The sequence below is a fragment of the Mauremys reevesii genome, linkage group 3 (genome assembly GCF_016161935.1).
Source record: "Mauremys reevesii isolate NIE-2019 linkage group 3, ASM1616193v1, whole genome shotgun sequence".
NCBI lineage: Eukaryota > Metazoa > Chordata > Testudines > Geoemydidae > Mauremys > Mauremys reevesii.
In genome coordinates, this window is record NC_052625.1 from 93,429,713 (window position 1) to 93,449,178 (window position 19,466).

Below are 19,466 nucleotides of genomic sequence, written 5' to 3' on the forward strand. Positions count from 1 at the left end.
TTTCCATCACTGGCAATTTTTAAATCAAGATTGGATGTTTTTCTAAAAGATATGTTCTAATTCAAATAGGAATTAATTCAAGAAAGTCTTCTGGCCTGTGTTATGCAGGTCAGACCAGATGATCACAATTGTCCCTTCTGGACTTTGACTCTATGATTCAAAGAACATAAGAAGAATGTCATTATCACCTTCTAGCAGATGCAACATCAATCAAGAATGAACTTTAATTAACAAAGAAAGAAAATGGAATAACAGAGGTTCTAATGGGAGATTGGTTGTAGGGCTTTTATTACTAGAAGAAGGTCTCATTGAGGCAGAATTATTTTTAAGTGATGGGTTTTAAGTAAAAAGCTTTATAAAAAGTATCTGGGAAATGAGAATTTGAACCAAAGAAATAAATTTTTCTGTAAGAGATTAAATGTGCCCAAGACACAGCCTGGTAAAATTCATGTGGGGAGGTAGACGTAAGAATACTTGCTAATTCCTGATAGTATTTGGTGTCTTATTGTCTGTGTGTGAAGAGACATTCCTCACACTGGGTGAGAGGAGGCTGGTGCTGCCCTGGAGGAGGAGAAGCTTAAAAGGAGAAACTTACCACAGGAAGGTCTTCCCCCTTCCCTCCCCAAGACTGACCATAAGAGAGGCAGTCCAACTGAGGAGGAGACAACTGTGGGACCCACTGCTCCCAGAGCTTCCCTGGCTGTCAGAAAAGCAATATGTCTTAGGAAGAGGGGTAGAAGGTAAACCACATGAAGGGCAATAGACTTTGAGAGACTAAACAGATAAAGTCAAACATCCCGGGGCTGTCTGAGAGACTGGCCCTTGTTCTAGCCACCCCCCAATAGGACCCAGTAATAGGAGGTGCAGGACCAGCTTTACTCCTGGAATGCCCGATAACACGATGGTGCTGGTTTCCCCAATAGTTAGGAATGTTGAGTAGTTATACTATATTGCACAAGCTAAGCTGATAGAGTGATAGATAGTCAGTCTATAGAATATAGAAAAACTGGAAAAAGCACTCCAAGAAAAAGAAGCTTCAGGAGCTAGAAGAGCCTCCTGACTCTTCCTTTCAAGGTACTTTATAGGATCTTGACACTATGTAATTCAGGCCTAAACTACTATACCCAAATCTTATTTCCATACCCTAAGAAATTTATGGGTACCCTTCTCCTATACGTTAGTGGATTATGACACTTACTTTCTATTTATATTAATAAGGATTATCTCACTCCAAAACTGCCAACCTAACTCTCTTGGTTACCTCCCAGTTGTGGTGTACCCTGCGGTTACCAACTGGTTGTAGAGGCTGGATAAACCTGTTCAGTGATGTGGATAGTTCCTCCCTTAGGTTTCTCAAAGTTCAGGGACCATTCCTATCTGTGCCAAAGGTTACCAGCTTTTATGCTGACATATTCTTAACTGATTATACTTTTTTGCTATATAGTGGATCTTGCAGGCCGGAAGGCTTCTTGCATTTCAGCAAAACTTACTATTATGAAACACATGCCTCAACAAATCCAAATTCAAAGGAATTAATACTGATAAAGTAAAAGAATGAAATGGATTAATTCAGAAAAAGAAACATATTATTTGATACGGCTGGCTGGATTAGTAGGATATAATAACTAGCAAAATAATCCTATGGGCTACAATGCAATATGCCACCAAAACAAAATGATGGTGTTTTATACTCTCTTTTTACAGGTGAAAATAACTTCACAAGGAACAAGGCAGTGGAGAGTGAAGCCCTATCTATAAAATGTATTCAACAGTATTAAAATCTGAGAATCCCAGCTGCATAAAAGCAGTAACATATTTCAAAATAGGTTATTTTAAAATGGTTCCCATTTTTAGTTTATTCAACAGAATCACTTAAAACTTTCCAAAACATTTTATTTGGACCACTTTAGTAACATATGTGAGTTTGGGGTGGGAACAATAGACATAAGCCTACCCACAAATAAAAATAAATATCTGTAACATACAACCAACAAAAAACAAACCCTAAACAGAAGGGAGAGAGCCAGAGAGTCCTTGTTTTCCACTAGCAAATTTGCTGTTGATTTTTCCTTCATGCCATAGATGGATTCCTTCAGCAAAGCATTACACATATGCTTAGGTATATGCTTTATTCCAATTAACTTCAATGGGACTTCAGCACATTAATTTTGCTGACATGGGGTGTTAGTGACAACAGCTTGTCCATTTACAATGACTTGCATGTTTGGGATATATGGAAGTTGAGACCTATGTGCGTGGTGGGGAAGCCTGAGAAATTTCCATTCTAAACTAGTCATTCCCTAACTAATCATTCAATGGCTTCCCATCCCCTCAGGAAACGCAATTTTCTCTCCTCTTCTGTATATATATATATATATATATTACTGAGTGTATTATGGCATTATTTACTTTGTTTTGCTGAGTAGAGACCTTGATGTAACTTTCCATCTGCCTGTCCTAAGTATTTTGCAAATAAACCATTGGTGGAGAAAACAAAAAAACTGAGATGGAGAGATCATATAGACTGAATGTTAATTAATTATGTGTTATCAAGCTATCTTAGGCCCTGATCCTACAACTTGATCATAGCAGGGTGGATCTGTGACTTTAGTGGGGCTCTATTTGGGTGTAGGAAGTCACATGCATGATATAATTTGCAAGACCAGTGTGAACTTGCTCTTCCAAAACACTACCAAAAAAGGACTGCTTGGATGCTAGGGATATAGCAAAATGGAAAATCATAAAATCATAGGACTGGAAGGGACCTTGACATGTCATCCAGTCCAGTCCCCTGCACTCATGTCAGGACTAAGTATTATCTAGACCACTGGTCACTAACCGGTAGATCGTGATTGACTGGTCAATCCCGGAGCCTCTGCCAGTGTATAGCAATCTCTGGCCGCTAAAAGTCTGGTGGCACAGCAGGTCTAAGGCAGGCTCCCTGCCTGCCCTGGCCCCACGCCACTCCCAGAAGCGGCTGGCATGTCTCTGCAGCCCCTGGGGGGCCAGGCAGGTCCACGTACTGCTGCTGCCCCTGCCCACTCCACAGCTCCCATTTACCGGGAACTGTGGCCAATGGGAGGTATGGTGGTGGCAGCGGGTCTCTGCATGCTACCTGTGTCTAAAAAAAGCAGATAAAGCACAGTATCAGTATCTGCTAAAGGAAAAGGTATCTATCATGTTGAAGAGTGACAGAAATAGTACAGTTTAGGAAGATGAGAGAGAGAGAGATATTAAATGAGTCCTTGAAACAGTCAGCAAAAGCTCTCTGTGCCCTGGTTTCCCCATCTGTACCATGGGGCTAACAATACTGACCTGGGTCGTAATGTGCTTTGAGATCTACTGATGAAAAGCACTAAAAAAGTTAGGTATTATTTGCCATGTTGTAGCTGGTTTGGTCCCAGAATATTAGAGAGGCAAGGTGTCTCTCAGGTATTATTACTAATGAGCATATTTACATTGAACTTTACAAAACATAGAATAAAACATATTTTTCCTTTATTAAAAAGTGTATCTTGCAGCAACAGAAAATACACTATAGTATTACTATTGTAAAATTATGTGTCTGGCCGAAGATCAGGACCCCACTGTGCTAGGCCCTATACAAACACAGAATAAAAAGACATTCCCTGACCCAAATAGTTTATATTACTGCAGAATACTTTAGTATTTTTTAAGAAACAAAGGCTGCCCCAAGAAACGGATAGTCTATAATACACATGCAGCGTTAAGCCATACACCACCAATCTTCATGGGATTCCTGCTGCTTTCACAGCTTGTCCCTTCTTTTACAAAAGAAAAAAATATATTTTATTGTCACCAGTTCTAGCCCAAACAGCTTGCCCCCTATAAGGACCTCATGGTTAAGGGGCCACCAGGTGTGACCTGTGGGTCTATATGTCCCTAGGACCAACTCTGCACACATCAAAAGTGGGAGGCCCTCTGAACCCTAAGTTAATGCCAAGTCTGGGGTCTCTCTCTGGAAGGTGCCGATCTGCAGCCACATCTCTCCTCTCAGTGGGTGGGAGCTAGCAGATAGCAAGTCTAAAAAATCGGGACAGGGGTAGGGGGTAATAGGAGCCTATATAAGAAAAAGCCCCCCAAACCGGGACTGTCCCTATAAAATTGGGACATCTGGTCACCCTAGTGGGAGCACTCCCTCAACATTACTGGGGGGGGGGGGGGGATTTTAAACAGCTTTCACTCTATGCACACGGCAAATTAGCCTGCCTATGTCAGCAAGACATTTAGAGGCCTCCTCAGCTGCTGGTTTTAAGTCGCCCCTTCAGGCTCATTGTCTCAATACTTTGTCACACACCAGCCCCATAAACTGCCCCGCCGAGCCCAGCTCCCTCGCAGCTGGGGGGGGGCATAATTTAAGGCAGTTTTGACGCCTTGGGGGGGAGGCGTATCAAGGGGGAGGCAGGGCACCCCCTTAGCTGACGCTAGAAGGGACTGGCGCTGCGCCTCCCCCCCCGCCCCGCAGACGGGTCTGGGCGGCTTGGGGAAGCCGTGCCGCGGCGGCGTGCGGAGTACGAGGGACTCTGAGCCGAGCGCTGCCGGGTGCACAGGCGGGGGCTGGGCTAGCGCGTCCCTGCCCAGCTCGGTTTCCATCCGGGTTGCAGGGAGGAGCCTGGCTCACAAACCCGAGCATGGTGCCGGCTGCTGGCGCGGGGGACCCTGTGGGCACCGCTGCTCCCGCTGAGGGGAACCCCGGGCTGGGAGCGCCCGTGGCACGGCCGGGCCGTCACCCTGCAGCAGCCCAGGACAAGTTCTTCTTCATCAAAGGTGCAGAGAGCCTGGGGGGTAAAGGCCCCATAGCCGGGGGGAGGGCGCTGCTGTTGCCGCTCTGCCCAGTCTCCACAAGGCAGGAAGATTCCCCCTTCTCCTAATCACAGCAATAGCGTGAGAAAGCCCCTTGTCTCCAGGGCAGACAGGCTGTGTCCCAGGATGGGCAGTGGGGCTGGCTGGGGTGCCACTGGCCCCAGCCTTGGCTGTAACAGGAAGGTCACAAGGATGCTGCTGCTTCTCCCCTCCCCAGCTGAGCTGAATTCCCCACTCTTTGCCCTTTGCCTCCTTGGAGGATTTATGGGTTGCAGGAGAGGTCATTGCTGCTCTAGCAGGTGCTGTGGCTTCATCCACACCTTGGTACTGACAGCCTCTGTCCACCCACCCCCATCTCTGAAGGGTGGTTCCCCCTGCACTGCTGCTGCCTCAGCCCCAGCCCCTCATTTAAGCCCCAAAGGGAGCAAGGGGACCATCCCTTTGGGTGGAACCTGCTTCTCCTGCAGCTTGCTCAGAGGGCAGCAAGAGAGTGCAAGCAGGTTTGGAAATGCTTCTGAAATTACTGCACTTGTCACAAAGCTACCACTCTGTATCTGGCCTTCGCAGAGGAAACCTGCACAACAGCTTCAAAAGATGAGCCTGGGAGCTAAAATTCACACCTTTACTAGACACTGCAAAATATAGACTGAACAGACACACTGGATTTATGGCTCATTATAACAACAATCTGTTACCCTCATAACCAGCCTATGACTGGAAAGTTATTAATGGACCACTGTACCTTGAATGGTCCTTTGAAATATGTGTTAACTATTTATGCTAAATAATCTGTTCCAGCTTATGTTTATCAATGAAATTTGAGTACATTTCCCAGACCTGAAGAAGAACTCTGTGTAGCTCAAAAGCTTGTCTCTCTCACCAACACAATTGGTCCAATAAAATATATTACCTCACCCACCTTGTCTCTGTGCAGCAACTGAAAGTTGCACTTCCCCTTCTCCCAAAGACCCACTGAAGCCCCTCAACTAGCACCATGCATATGGAAATGGTACTCCAGGCAACAACAGAGACAAAGCTGGAGAACAGCTGCTGAACATGTCTTCAAATATGGGCAGATTTCCAATTGGCAATTTGAACTGATGAGTGCTGCAAGAAGCAGAGTTAAGTCTCCCCCTTGAAGAAATGGTGCTGAAGTGTACAGCCATGGGATACATAGCTCTTGAGAGACCCAGGCTGCTGTGGGGAGATATTGTTCAGAGAGAACTGTAAAGGAGAAGGACCTTACCTGGGAAAGCCTGCAGTCTGCTTGGTTTTATCTGACTTTCCAATAGATGAATGCAGTATAGTTGTAGTTCTATAGCACGAAAGCTCATGCTAAAATAAATTTGTTAGTCTTTAAGGTGCCACAAGTACTCCTGTTCTTTTTAGTTGTAGTTCTGTCATTCCCAGAATATTAGAGAGACAAGGTAGGTGAGGTAATGTCTTTTATTGGACCAACTTCTGTTGGTGAGAGACACAAGCTTTTGAACCACACAGACCTGACCAGAAGAAGAGTTCTGAGTGGCTTGAAAGTTTCTCTCTCTCAACAACAGAAGTTGCCTCACCCACCTTTCCTATAGATCAGTGGTTTTCAAACTAGGGCCGCCGCTTGTTCAGGGAAAGCCCCTAGTGGGCCGGGCCGGTTTGTTTACCCACTGACTGCAGTTTGCTGCTCCAGGCCAATGGGGGCTGCAGGAAGGGCGGCCAGCACGTCCCTCGGCCCGCACCGCTTCCTGCAGCCCCCATTGGCCTGGAGCGGCGAACCGCAGCCAGTGGGAGCCGCAATTGGCTGAACCTGCAGATGCGGCAGGTAAACAAACTGGCCCAGCCTGCCAGGGGCTTTCCCTGAACAAGTGGTGGCCCTAGTTTGAGAACCACTGCTACAGATGATCAGTCTCTACATGGATTTACGGGCAGCGTGCCCTTTCTCTTCGCCAGGAGTGTGAAGTAGCAAATCAGTTTTAATTTGTTGATATAAACTAATAATTGATTTTTAAAGTACTATATTACAAAACATTCCTCGTCATTCACTAGATTGAGAAAATGAGCAGTTTGACAGCTATTCCTTTCCCTTAGGCAGCTGCTGATAGATTTGCACTTCTGATTTTTTAAAAATGCTTGAACATTATTTTTTTCTATGAAAGAAATTCATTATTTTAATTTCTTAAATTTTGTTGACAGGTGGGATTTTTCTAGGTACTGTTGCTACTGCAGGAATGATTGCTGGTTTTGGTACAACACTTGCTATGGCTAAAAAGAAAAACCCCAACTGGTTCAATAAGGTTTGTCTCTTTTAAAGTACTATACAACCAGGCAAAAGTAAAAGTAAAATCTTTGCTTCATAGTATATTATTGCATGCTCATTTTGGCTATACTAATTATTAAGGGTATAGTAGTTTTATAACCAGGAGGCCTGATTTTGCAAGTCAATGAGAGCAGGAGTTAATTCTAAGTTACGTGTTAGTGTTCCTTACTGCTCTAGTGGCAGATCTGGGCTGGTTATAATAAAACCCATAAAAAGTTTATTCAGTCTGCTGTGATCATATTATTATAATCCAATGAAAAATATTAAATAAATGTGTCACAGTTCAGAGCGACTACATCTGTATTCCCCCTCTATAGTCCATCAAGGGCACATACGCTAGGCTTCTGGCTCTCCAGCCATTGTCTCTCTTGGGTGGAGACATGCATCTCTCATTTTTCTGACCAGGATATTTCCAGGCTACACAGCTACCTAATTATACTATAAATTCACCAGCAAAGTCAGACCGCCTAAGCAGACCTGTTTGCTTTTTCTTCAGAGACTAATAATAATGTTACTGCCCACAGTTGAGCTACCTCACAGCACTTTCTGTGCAAACTTATTTATTCTTAGGGTAAAAGCATTACAGAGAAAACATATTAAAAACAATAAAAGAACCTACATGCACAAGAGATCATCCCAACTCCAACATGGGTTCTGACAGGTGATTAGTCCTTCAGACACCACAAAGGATTCTTGCCTATGGTCACAAGTTTATAACAGCCTCAGCACAGAACTAGCACACTCATGAAAAGCTTAGTCCATTCTCATAGTTCAGGGCTCTTTACCTGCTTCTGGAAACTCCAGATCAATCAGTAGACAATGGGTTTTCCTCCCCAGGGCATAGCTTCAAATGCCCTTCCAAGTACCTCCTAGGAAGCCCACTTCACACATACTGTCCTAAACAGTTATTTGAAGTTCCTAACATTTCCCCAAGGTATACATTAGTATCCTAGAAAAGTTGCATACAGTCCTACAACTACACAGACAATTCTATTTTTAATACAATGGATCCTTAAACTTAACAAGATTTAACTTAACTCAGTACGGTTTATCTGGTTGCAGGAAATTGCCCTCTATCACAAAATGATTGAAACACAAAGCTGTTAAACAGTAAATTTGCCATTTAAAGCCCTGATTCTGCAAACATATGTATACTTTACTCATGTGAGTGGTCCCATTGACAAGTTTAAAGTTAAGCACACACATTTGCAAGATTACAACCTATATGATTAAATGAATATCATGTAGATAAATACACTGTCACAGATAAACCTAGTGTGTGAATGATCACTGTTCTAAATAAATATGCAGAAACCTCTTTTAGTAAGATTATACAGAGAAAAACATGGATATTCAAACTTAAAGTGTTTACTCCATTTTTAACTTGTCCCATGCCACCTAGGTATTACAACACATGGTAAATGTACTGGTCTGTGACTCACATGTATGTAACACTTGCAATAAGATAAATAAAAAATATAGTGTTAGATCATTCAATAAGTTTCTAAAAGGTATTCAAGTTAAGGACATTTAGTATGTATAATTAATGTAAGTAGGGAATTTTAAAATAAAGATTATTTTAAATACATAATATTGACCTAGTACAGGGGTAGGCAACCTATGGCACGTGTGCCGAAGGCAGCACGCGAGCTGATTTTCAGTGGCACTCACACTGCCCAGGTCCTGGCCACCCGTCCGGGGGGACTCTGCATTTTAATTTAATTTTAAATGAAGCTTCTTAAACATTTTTAAAACCTTATTTACTTTACATGCAACAATAGTTTAGTTATATATTTTAGACTTATGAAAAGAGACCTTCTAAAAACGTTAAAATGTATGACTGGCATGCGAAACCTTAAATTAGAGTGAATAAATGAAGACTCGGCACACCACTTCCAAAAGGTTGCCGACCCCTGACCTAGTAGAACATCTGTGCCATAAACATTTAGACCTAGAAACCTATAAATATTTTGCATTTTTAACTGCAAGGACAAACCTATGATGGGACTGTATGTGCAAATATATCTAATCTTGGAATAGAACACAACTATTCAAGAGGAGTTTTTCCTTAATCAGTTTTTCATTGAATGAGCATTTGTAAAATAAACACTTAAAATTGATCAAACACTAAAACTCTGTAATATCTATTGCACCTAAGAGATACCTCATCCTCTAAATCCTTTTGATCTGACATACAAAATCATATCATTTTATTCATTGTACTTTCCATTAAGTTTATAACAGCATTTATTCTGAACCCTCAAAATCTCTTCTTTTGGAGGAGGGAATATCTGAGATCCATCCATCTTGTAAAAACCCTACTTTAGGCTGAGACATATCACTCTGTGGCTGTTCCATACTGATCCCATGTCACCTCTAATACTAGAATATCTAGCAAAAAATGCAAACGCCCTCTAATTTCAGGTAGGTGAACAGTAAGATGCAGCGTACACATTTTTTTCTGTGAGTAATGTAATAATTCTTCTAAAGAGAAACTAATAGAAAATAAATTATCAAAATCTAGATAATTTTAAATAAGAAAATAAACAGCAGGGTACTTTTAGTAGCAGAAAACCAACAGGGATCAGTTTTTTAACATCCCATCCTCTCCAACAGTGAAAAACATTTATACAGTTTAGCACAGTGGTGGGCAACCTGCGGCCCATGGGCTGCACGTGGTTCGTCAGGGTAATCCACTGGTGGGCTGCAAAACTGTTGTTTACATTGACCATCCTCAGGCATGGCTGCCCGCAGCTCCCAGTGGCCATGGTTTGCTGTTCCTGGCCAATAGGAGCAGCGAGAAGTGGCGGCCAGCACTTCCCTGTGGCCTGCGCCGCTTCCCGCCGCTCCCATTGGCCAGTAATGGCGAACCGCAGCCACTGGGAGGTGCGGGCAGCTGTGCCTGCGGGCGGTCAACATCAGCGAAATGTCTCGCAGCCTGCCAACATATTACCCTGACGGGGGCTGCATGTGGCCCACGGGTCACAGGTTGTCCACCACTGGTTTAGCACTATTATTATTCTGTTCAGAAGAGCCTTGTGTTACTAGAATACTGGAAAAGGTGTGATGTAGGTGAGAATTAAGGTACACTGGGTGAGATTTTTTGGAAAAGCTTGCAGAGTGCCTTCCTGCCTTATACCTGGCTTTAGCAAGTGCTAAAAGATTTTGATGAATATTAAATTTCACTGGATTTAAAAATAAACAATCCAGGCTAGTTGTAGAATGTATTTATACATTATTTTGTGGCAATATTGTGTTTTGTATGGCCTATTTAGATTTGAAAATATACAAAGAATTACTTAGTCTAACAATGCCCAGATTTTTTAACCTTCAAAGCTGTCTGCAAAACTCATCTTTCTCTCTCAGCTTCTGAGGAGAGGAGGGTTTGAGGGATATAAAGTTATAGTATCAGTTATTACGTTTTGTTTGGTCTACTTAGAGTGTGTGAGTATAGTGTCATTGGCTTTTTTATGTGTAATTATTTGTAATTAATGTTGTGACATTCAAGTTTTGCAAGATATGTAGAAACTAAGACAGTTGTCTCATTTTAAATATATTAAGAAGTAAGCACACTGTATAATAATATAATTCCACAAATTATATAAATCCTGTTACAAATAGCACAGTTGGTTTCATTCTGACTGGCTATTATTTTTTACCATCTTGCAATGATGTTTTAAAACAACTGTTTCCTGGACATTACATTAACACCATATCAGATCTGTATGCTCTTCACTGGCTCACCTGCCCTACTACTCAATATGAAATTAATCTAGAGGACATTGAGATGACACTGAAGAATAGTAGGTAGATTGGACATGGCACCAAATGAAGTGAAGGATTTTCCTTTTCGGTTGAAACCTATATTTGCTGTTAGCCCTGCAACTGAATTAAAACAGTTTATCAGCAAACATCAGTCTACCAAGAACTAGAACTTCAGAGAGCATAAAAAGGAAGTGCTGCTTTTTGTCATGCTGACTGTGAGGATAGCCAGTGAACAGTTTCACAAGACTGAGGCTAGACTTTGAAAATGGTATAACTGTCAACAAAAGAATGGCTGAGGACTAGTCACCAAAACAGAAAAGTAGCTCTGTAGTAGCATTATTAATTTCATTTAGAATTGTATATTTAGAGCACTGAACATTATCATTTGTAATAATACAACTTTTAAATGATTTTGTACAAAAATAAAAGCATAACCATGAATAACTAGCTTTAAAGTTAAATGCAATCGTCATAGATGTAAAATGCATAGTTAAAATGAATAATATTTTTATGCCTACAAAAGTGAGAGACTAACAGCAGCGGTAAGAGCCAGGCATGATGCAGGAAAGGACTGCTGTAAATAAGTAAGTAAGTAAAATCCGTTTATTCATGTCTGACTATTGGTGAAACCATAGCAGAATTTTCAGAAGTCTTCTCAATCCATCACTAGCTTTGAGCACTCAGCAGCTGACCTCCCAGTGATCTGCTGGATACCATCTATCCATCTCCTTGCTGGTCATGCCCTACTACAATGACCTGCCGCCATCCTTACATGATGACTAGGGCCCTACCAAATTCATGGCCATGAAAAACATGTCACAAACCATGAAATCAGGTCTTTTGTGTGCTTTTACCCTATACTATACAGATTTCACGGGGGAGACCAGCGTTTCTCAAATTGGGGGTTCTGACCCAAGAGGAGTTGCAGGGGGCGTCACAAGATTATTTTAGGGGGGTCACAGTAATACCAGCTTAGTTCTGTGCTGACTTCAGAGCTGGGTGGCCAGAAAGCGGCAGTTGGTGGCTGGAGAGTGGTGGGTAGTGGCCTGGGGCCCAGCTCTGAAGGCAGCGCCCCGCCAGCAGCAGCGCAGAAGTAAGGATGGCAACACTGTACCTTGCCATCCTTACCTCTGCGTTGCTGCTGGCAGCGGCTCTGCCTTCAGAGATGGGGTCCTGGCCAGCAGCCACCACTCTCCAGCTGTTCAGCTATGAAGGCAGCACTGCCACCAGCAGCAGTGCAGAAGTAAGAATAGTAGCACTGAAACCTCCCCTACAATAACTTTGCAACCCCTTCCCCCAGTTCCTTTTTGGGGCAGGACCCCTACAGTTACAACACTGAAATTTCAGATTTAAATAGCTGAAATCATGAAATGTATGACTTTTAAAATTCTATGACTGTGAAATTGACCAAAATGGACTGTGAATTTGTAGGACCCTAATGATGACTTTCTCAAGGTTATTTCCATCTCTATGCATGACATGACCACAGTACACAAGTTTGCACCTTTCGATTAGGAAAGTACAAGGCAAGGCCCCAATCCTGAAGATACTTATGTAAATGCTTCGCTTCACTCCCATGAATTGAAATAGGAATCAGTGTAACTACTCATGAGAGTAAAGTTAAGCATGTATGGAGTATCTGCAGGACAAGCTCTGATAATGTACCTTAATTCTGACTTGCAACACCCAAAGGCAGAAACTGCCAATTAAGAGATTTTTTAAAAATAAAATCCAATGCCATTAAATGACAAACTCGTGATTTCTTTTTCTTGTGATTTAGGCTCCAATCCTACAGAGATTTGTGCATGCGCTTAACTTTACTCACAGTGGGGGCAATCATGCCAGGTGCTGAGAACTCTGGCCCCAATCCAGCAAAGAAGTGAGCATGTGCTTAAATTTAAGCACCTTGAAGGCAGTGGGGCTTCTTTGCAGACATAGAAAGCTGTTCACATGGAGACAATTGCAAGTTTGGGGCCTTTGTCCCCAGGGCTGGTTCCAGGCAGCAGCCGACTAAGCACATGCTTGGGGCGGGGCGGCGCGGCGCTCGGGTTTTTTGTTGTTGTTGTTGTTTTTTTGCTTTGGCAGGGCGGCACTGGAGAGGTTTTTTTTGTTTGTTTGTTTTTGTTTCGGCCGGGTGGTGCTCGGAGGGGGTGTGTGTTTCGGCGGCACGGCACTCGGGGGAGGCGGGGGCTTGGGCGGCGTGGTGCTCGGGGGGGGCAGGGGCAGGGGCTTGGGCGGCATGGCACTTGGGAGGAGCAGGGGTGTTACAGCAGGGCAGCGCTCTTTTTTTTTTTGCTTGGGGCGGCAAAAAAGTTAGGGCGGCCCTATTTGTCCCTAATACATTTGGAAAAGGTACCTTCAACTCTAGTGTGTGTGGCCCGCTCACTCCAGTCTACTTCGCTCTCCCTCAATCCCACCCCCAAAAAGTAGAAATTTGGAACATATATTTTGGGAATCAAGTCAGCTAATTCTGTTCCATATTTTCCTGGCCTGTTTTTAAAAAGTGTTTTAGCAGTTTATTTTTGTATTCAGAGAGGTATTTTCAAACCTTGGAGCTGTGATGAAGAGAAACTAATGTGTACTGACAGTAAGTAACAAATGTGTGAGTAAAACCCCATTTACTTAAAAGAACAACACATAGCTATTTCTATGTTTTAATTAATTAAACATTTTTTCTATGCCATTGCATTGTGGTCTCAGAAGCGTTTCTCCTAGCAATTCATTCATCACTTCTCTTGAGGATTTAAATAGCTTGCCTGAACATCCTATGACAAAGATTTCTGTAAACACAATTTATTTGGATACTTACGACCCCAGAGGAGTCAGCATGTGACTGAACTCTCTCGAACGACTGCCAATAAAGCCAGATCAGTTTCTTCCATTATCACTTTTTCTGGTGCAATGAAGCATTTAAATAGAATTCATTTTTGCCAGCCGTTATCACAGATAACGCTCGTGTCTCCCACTTAAAGATTCGGTGAAGTGGACATTTTTTGTGCACGGTTTTTCATGTTCAAAAGTAGGGAAATTCTCAGATTTTATATTATATTTGAAATGTTTAGATAGGAAAAATGTCAGACAAAAATGTTATAGAATTTCTAAAAGCAACAGAATCATTGTTATGAGCATTCATTAGTTACTGTACAAAGATCATAGGATTTTTATATAAAGGACTTAGTCTGAATAATGATCACTGTAGTTTGTGTCTTTGTGCACATATATATGCATATACACAATGCATATATACTTGCATGCCACTCAGATTTTAAATGATGTGCGCCCGTAATTCTAAGGTGAGAACTGAGCCAACAGTGTTTGAGTTGCCGCTAGTTCAATAGCCTTTTGTTAATGGCTTCTACTCTTGAATTAGATTAGGCTATGTAAAGAGCCAGATTGCTATTGAATATATCCTTTGTGAACATATACTTCAGCTGGATAACCACGCTCAGAACTAAATCTTAGAAATTTAAAAAGTGAATGAAAATGGTTAATGTTTATGATTGTCTCTGGGATTATTTAATTATATAGTTGTTTGATGATTCAAAGTTGAATGAAACGTTTTTGATCCTATTCCAATGTCCAGTAGATATTGGAAGTGGTGGGCACCCTACATATGCTAAAATAGATAGAAATGCAATGTAGGAGGGCAAATAGCAGGATCTATATTAAAATTTTCAGGAAGATTATTTAAAGATGACCTGCAAAAGGAAAATCAGTGGGTGGGGTGGGGTCAATTTAGATATTTTTTCTGCTGATTTACATTCTGCTGAAATATCAGTAGTGTAAAATCTTGTCTTCTCTGATTTTGCTGGAGGTGACATTGGAGAGCTAAAGAACTGGTGTGGGAGTTTTCTTAATGTTAGGGTAAGGGTAGGGATGTTGATCTTTTAACAATGAGCTCTTTTCTCACAGCTGTTTGGCACATGTTTGAGTTAAACAGGTATTAATGAAAACAAACCAAAACCTAGAATTTTTAAAGTTTGTGACTAAAACTCCCTCTCTCAACTGCTCAGGGTTTATTTTAATTGGTAATTATGAAGACATCATCTTAGTTTATCATATCATCCATCACCATGAAGGGATTTATAAAGCATTCCAGGAAAAACAGGATAGACAAGACAGGAATTTGTAACAAACTGTTTTAGGGAAAAAAATAAAACCACCACATACTTTCAGGTCTTCTGTATATATCATACAATATCATAAACCTAATCTTTTTCCATGACAGGTCACCTTTTAAAAGCAAAAATCCAAGAGCTATAAATGCTTTAAACAAGTTTGGAAATCAAGCTAATCCTGATACTTAGTTTTAACTACATATTTCTCTTTGCTATTCTTTAGAATATCTGAAAAAACGGTTCTTTAAATTCTCTTGCAAATGAATTTTCTCTGTCAGGATTTAAATAATTTTGCAAATGAACCTATTTTTTTGCATGTTTACACTTCTAATGACTATTTGTTACCTTCATACAGAAGTTTCATGCTCTTTAAAAATAAAACGGCAATTTTTGTTATACTCCCAGAATTTTACCTACCAACATACTGTTTCCATGGAGAAGGCTTCACCTTGAGAATTCATTTCTTCTGTGTTTAATCAGTTCTTCCAGAATTCTGAGTACAAAACAAAATTGCTGTTAAACAATTTTAAATAGTGTGTGTAGATACTGGTTTACTTTATTGTGCAGGTTTGAATCTTAATATTTCTAGAATAGTTTTCTTTAACCTAAGGGCTAATTTACATACAGCAATATGTTCTTTGTCTTCTGTCCTGCAAGCACTTATGTATGTGCTTAACAGTCAGAGGAAAAACTCATGTATATACATTTAAGCACATAAAAGTGTTTCTAGAATCAGGGCCTGAATGGGAGCATTTTCAGGGTAGTAAACTTTGGCACTTACCAAGGTTTATCATGACCTTTTTATGTGGTCTGACCAAGAATTTTGCCTCATATTATAGTTAGCATACTAAAGTTTTAAGGGTCCAAGCCTGCAGTCTTTACCTGAACCTGAGTATTTCCAATGAAGTCAGTCCGAGTTTTACTTTTCCCCGGGGGTGCTCCACCCCCAATCCGACCAAGGTCCCCCCACTCCACCTTACCCTCAAGGCCCCGCCCTCTCCCCATCTCTTCCCACCCAACTCCGCTGACTCCTCCAAGGCCCCACCCTCATTCTGCCTTTTCCCGTCCCTGCTCTGCTCCCTCCCTAAAGCCCCTGCCCGCTGCTGGCTGCTCTACACCCTCCCCCAAGTCCCTCCATGAGACGCCAAAGAGCTGTGGCTAGTGGGTGCTGAGCACCCACTATTTTTTTCCATGGGTGCTCCAGCCCCATAGCACCCAGGGAGTTGGTTCCTATGGTTACCAGATTGCAGTGGTATCTGGTTTACTGCAGTTACATTCTGTAGGTTACACGTATTCTACAGGAATTAAGTACACTTAATCAAATATCACAGTGTGATAACTGTAGGTAAATGTTGACTGTTAAGTATAAACCGTACTGTGTACTTCTATATTAGTAATAGTACATTAATATTAGGACAGCACCCAAAGGCCTCAAATCACAACTGGGAACCTGTTTGGCTCAGCATAAAATGATTTTTCCAAAGAAAGATTTCTGTGTTATTAGGTTTGTCAACCCTGATGTATCCTGTGCAAGAGGGTATCAAGTCCAGAGATGAGTTTTAGAGCATTATTACACACTGACTCCTAATGATCTGGGGCTGTGAAGGTGTTTCTGGGCCCTTCTGTTTTTCCTGGTTCCTACTCAGTTACTGCATCTTCTGCCCCCAACCAGTCAGTCAGTCAGTCATTGATCCCCACATGGCAGCTGACATTAGGGTTCTTGAGATAGCAAGTGTGCTACCCACATGTGCTATTGACAACTGCTAGGACTGCTGCTGAGTCTCCTTCCTAGGGGATTAAGAGCAACTCATCCTGAGGAATTTTGTGGAGGGTTTCAGCCCAACTCTGTGGGAATTTGGGGGGACAGGAAGGGATTCAACTAACCCCCTTGCTCTACCCTCTGGTGATACTGTCAAATCCTGTTGAGTCTTTAGTTCAATAGTAGAGTTTGCTAAAGAGACAAATGCCTAGAGCTAATTTTTTTCTTAGCTTAGATATTTTAAAATCCTTGTGTTACTGAATCTTGACCTTGTTATCTTGTTTCTAGGGTATTACTGCCACAGCTGCATTACCAGAGAATGGTTCATCGCTGGCCTTACGAGCCTTGGGGTGGGGTTCGCTGTATGCCTGGTGTGGAGTTGGGCTGATCAGTTTTGCCATCTGGAAGGCTTTGGGAGTTCACAGTGTGAGTACCACACATCATTTCCTCACAAATTGTGATCTAGGTGTGAAATGTCTTTCGTGGGTCCGCCATACCACTTGAGCCCTACGGAGTGCCATCTGCAGGGGTGTATGCTAAGGGAGAATGGCTGCTCAGCCTCTGTGCACCAGAAAGTGGGGGCTTCATATTAGCCACAAATAGGCTGTTTTGGAAGGGGCTGTTGTGGGTGACGTGGGAGAGGAACTATTTATACCATACTTATATGAACCAGTATTCCAGAGCTTTTACATAGGGCCACTATTCCAGTAAGACTAGAATAGTAGCCACAATTTTTCTCTGTGTTAGGGGGTGTGAATTCCAAACTATCCCTTGCTTAGCTCTCCATAGAGTCTGAGTTTTGCCTTTAGCACCATCTGTTTATTTTCAGCACCCTTCAGGCATGAGATGTCCAAGTTTTGCATTAGTACTTCAGCAACTTAAGAGCCATCTGTTTTTCTTTCAGATCTCAATTTCCTCACTGGTGTGTTTCTGTAGAGAGTAAGGGGACAGTGGATGATGGTTTTATATGAAATAGGAGGGGGAATCTTGTGATGTCATCAGTCAGGGTCAAGGAGCTAGGGAAACATCCTTATACCACAAGGAGTTCAAGCTATCTTCAACACAGAGGTGTTTATGCTCCAGTGCCACATAGTATTGAATATGAACAGTAAAGATCATAAAAGCATTTCATTTGGTCCCTGGTAGTGGGACATGCCATCAGGGCTCCCTGTGACTGCAGGTTTGGTGGAGCTGTCTGCTTCCCAAGCTGAAATGTTAATGAATAGATCATTTTTTGGCTTCTTTAACAAACTAAATAAATCTCCATAGCCTGCAAGAACTTCCCTCTTAGTTCCCAAAATGAAAAAAACAAAAACATACTCCAGCCTGACATTTTCCTTATTAAGCAACACCCCTATCTCCACTCCTTCCTCTGGCCCCACTGTGAATTACCTCATAACCCTTCTACTAGTAAGTCATGTGTGTCATAGCCCTACTTCCCCTGGCATTTTTCCTAGAAGAACATTTGGCCGCAACATATAGTGTTCCCCACACCCACACCCTTCTTAATAGGAACAAGTGAAGGGAGGCAGAGCCTTCAGTTAGAACATGAGACAAATGCAAAGCAATTTTTTTTAAACTCAAACACTTTATCAGGCTGCAGTGGGGTACATTGGGGGAAAGAGGATAGGGACACCCAATTATCTCCTTTACATGCTGAGCTCCAGCACGTCACTCAGCAGCCAAAATGGTGCTTTCCACAGTATATTGCTGATTCTTATTTCCATTCAGTGAAAGCACTTCTGGCAGTGCCAAAGGATGGCGGGCTTTGTCTCTAGTCAGTAATTTATGATAATTCTGTTTTATTGAGCTGAGTTTGTATTTCCCTGACAAGTACAGATCTACGCTGACACTGGCCTAATAGCCAACCTACCCACCACTGATGTATATTGTTCTGTTAGTTTTTTTAACTCTTCAGATCTTAGAGAAATTGGCATAACCCATATCTGATAATGTGAATTAGCACAGATTATTGGGTGGGTCTCATCCACATGCTCAGGGTCTGACTGATCATCAGGGGGTCATGAAGGAATTTTCCCCCAGGTCAGATTTGCAGAGACCCTAGGGGTTTTTTGCCTTCCTCTGCAGCAAGGGGCATGGGTCACTTGCTGGTTTGAACTAGAGCAAATGGTTGATTCTCTGTAACATAAAGTCTTTAAATCAAGATTTGAAGACTTCAGTAACTCAGCCAGAGGTTATGGGCCTACAAGAGGAGTGATGGGTGAGGTTCTGTGACCTGCAATATGTAGGAGATCAGACTAGATGATCATGGCTGTGCCTTCCTGCGTTAAAGTCTGAGTCTTTTGCACAATCAAAATTGCTATTTTATACTAGCCACTGTCATGTATTTGTTTCTCCTCTCCTGATCTTATCATGCACCTACTGAACTGTAAATGTTTAAAGTATCTACAGGTACAAAACCCAAAGTATACTGTAAATGAAAAGTTTTCTAACTGAACAAAGAATTTCCTCTGAATACAAGTAGTATTTGTATTGTTGCTGGTGGTTTTTTGGCCAGCCCTTTAACATAATACACAGAAGCAAGGTTGAATATCAAAATAGCATCATCTAGAGTTTAGAAATTAGTTTCCAGAAATAGCTCCCAAGTGTTCCAAGAAACTCACATTGTAACACTGTTATCATTCTCTTAGTTCTAGTTTTGCATGTGTTAGACATAATCATTTTGACCAGGAGT

At 41.9% G+C, this 19,466-nt stretch overlaps 1 protein-coding gene across 1 annotated transcript in view; it reads left to right on the forward strand.

Annotated features, from left to right (window-relative positions):
- Window positions 1-4,514: 4,514 nt before the first annotated feature.
- TMEM242 (transmembrane protein 242) overlaps window positions 4,515-19,466 on the forward strand; it is a 36,187-nt gene continuing 21,235 nt past the window's right edge. The window contains exons 1-3 of the mRNA XM_039529555.1: window positions 4,515-4,788; window positions 7,006-7,106; window positions 17,060-17,197. Coding sequence (XP_039385489.1) covers window positions 4,653-4,788; window positions 7,006-7,106; window positions 17,060-17,197 — 375 coding nt within the window. The 5' untranslated portion in view covers window positions 4,515-4,652. The remainder of the gene's footprint in view (window positions 4,789-7,005; window positions 7,107-17,059; window positions 17,198-19,466) is intronic.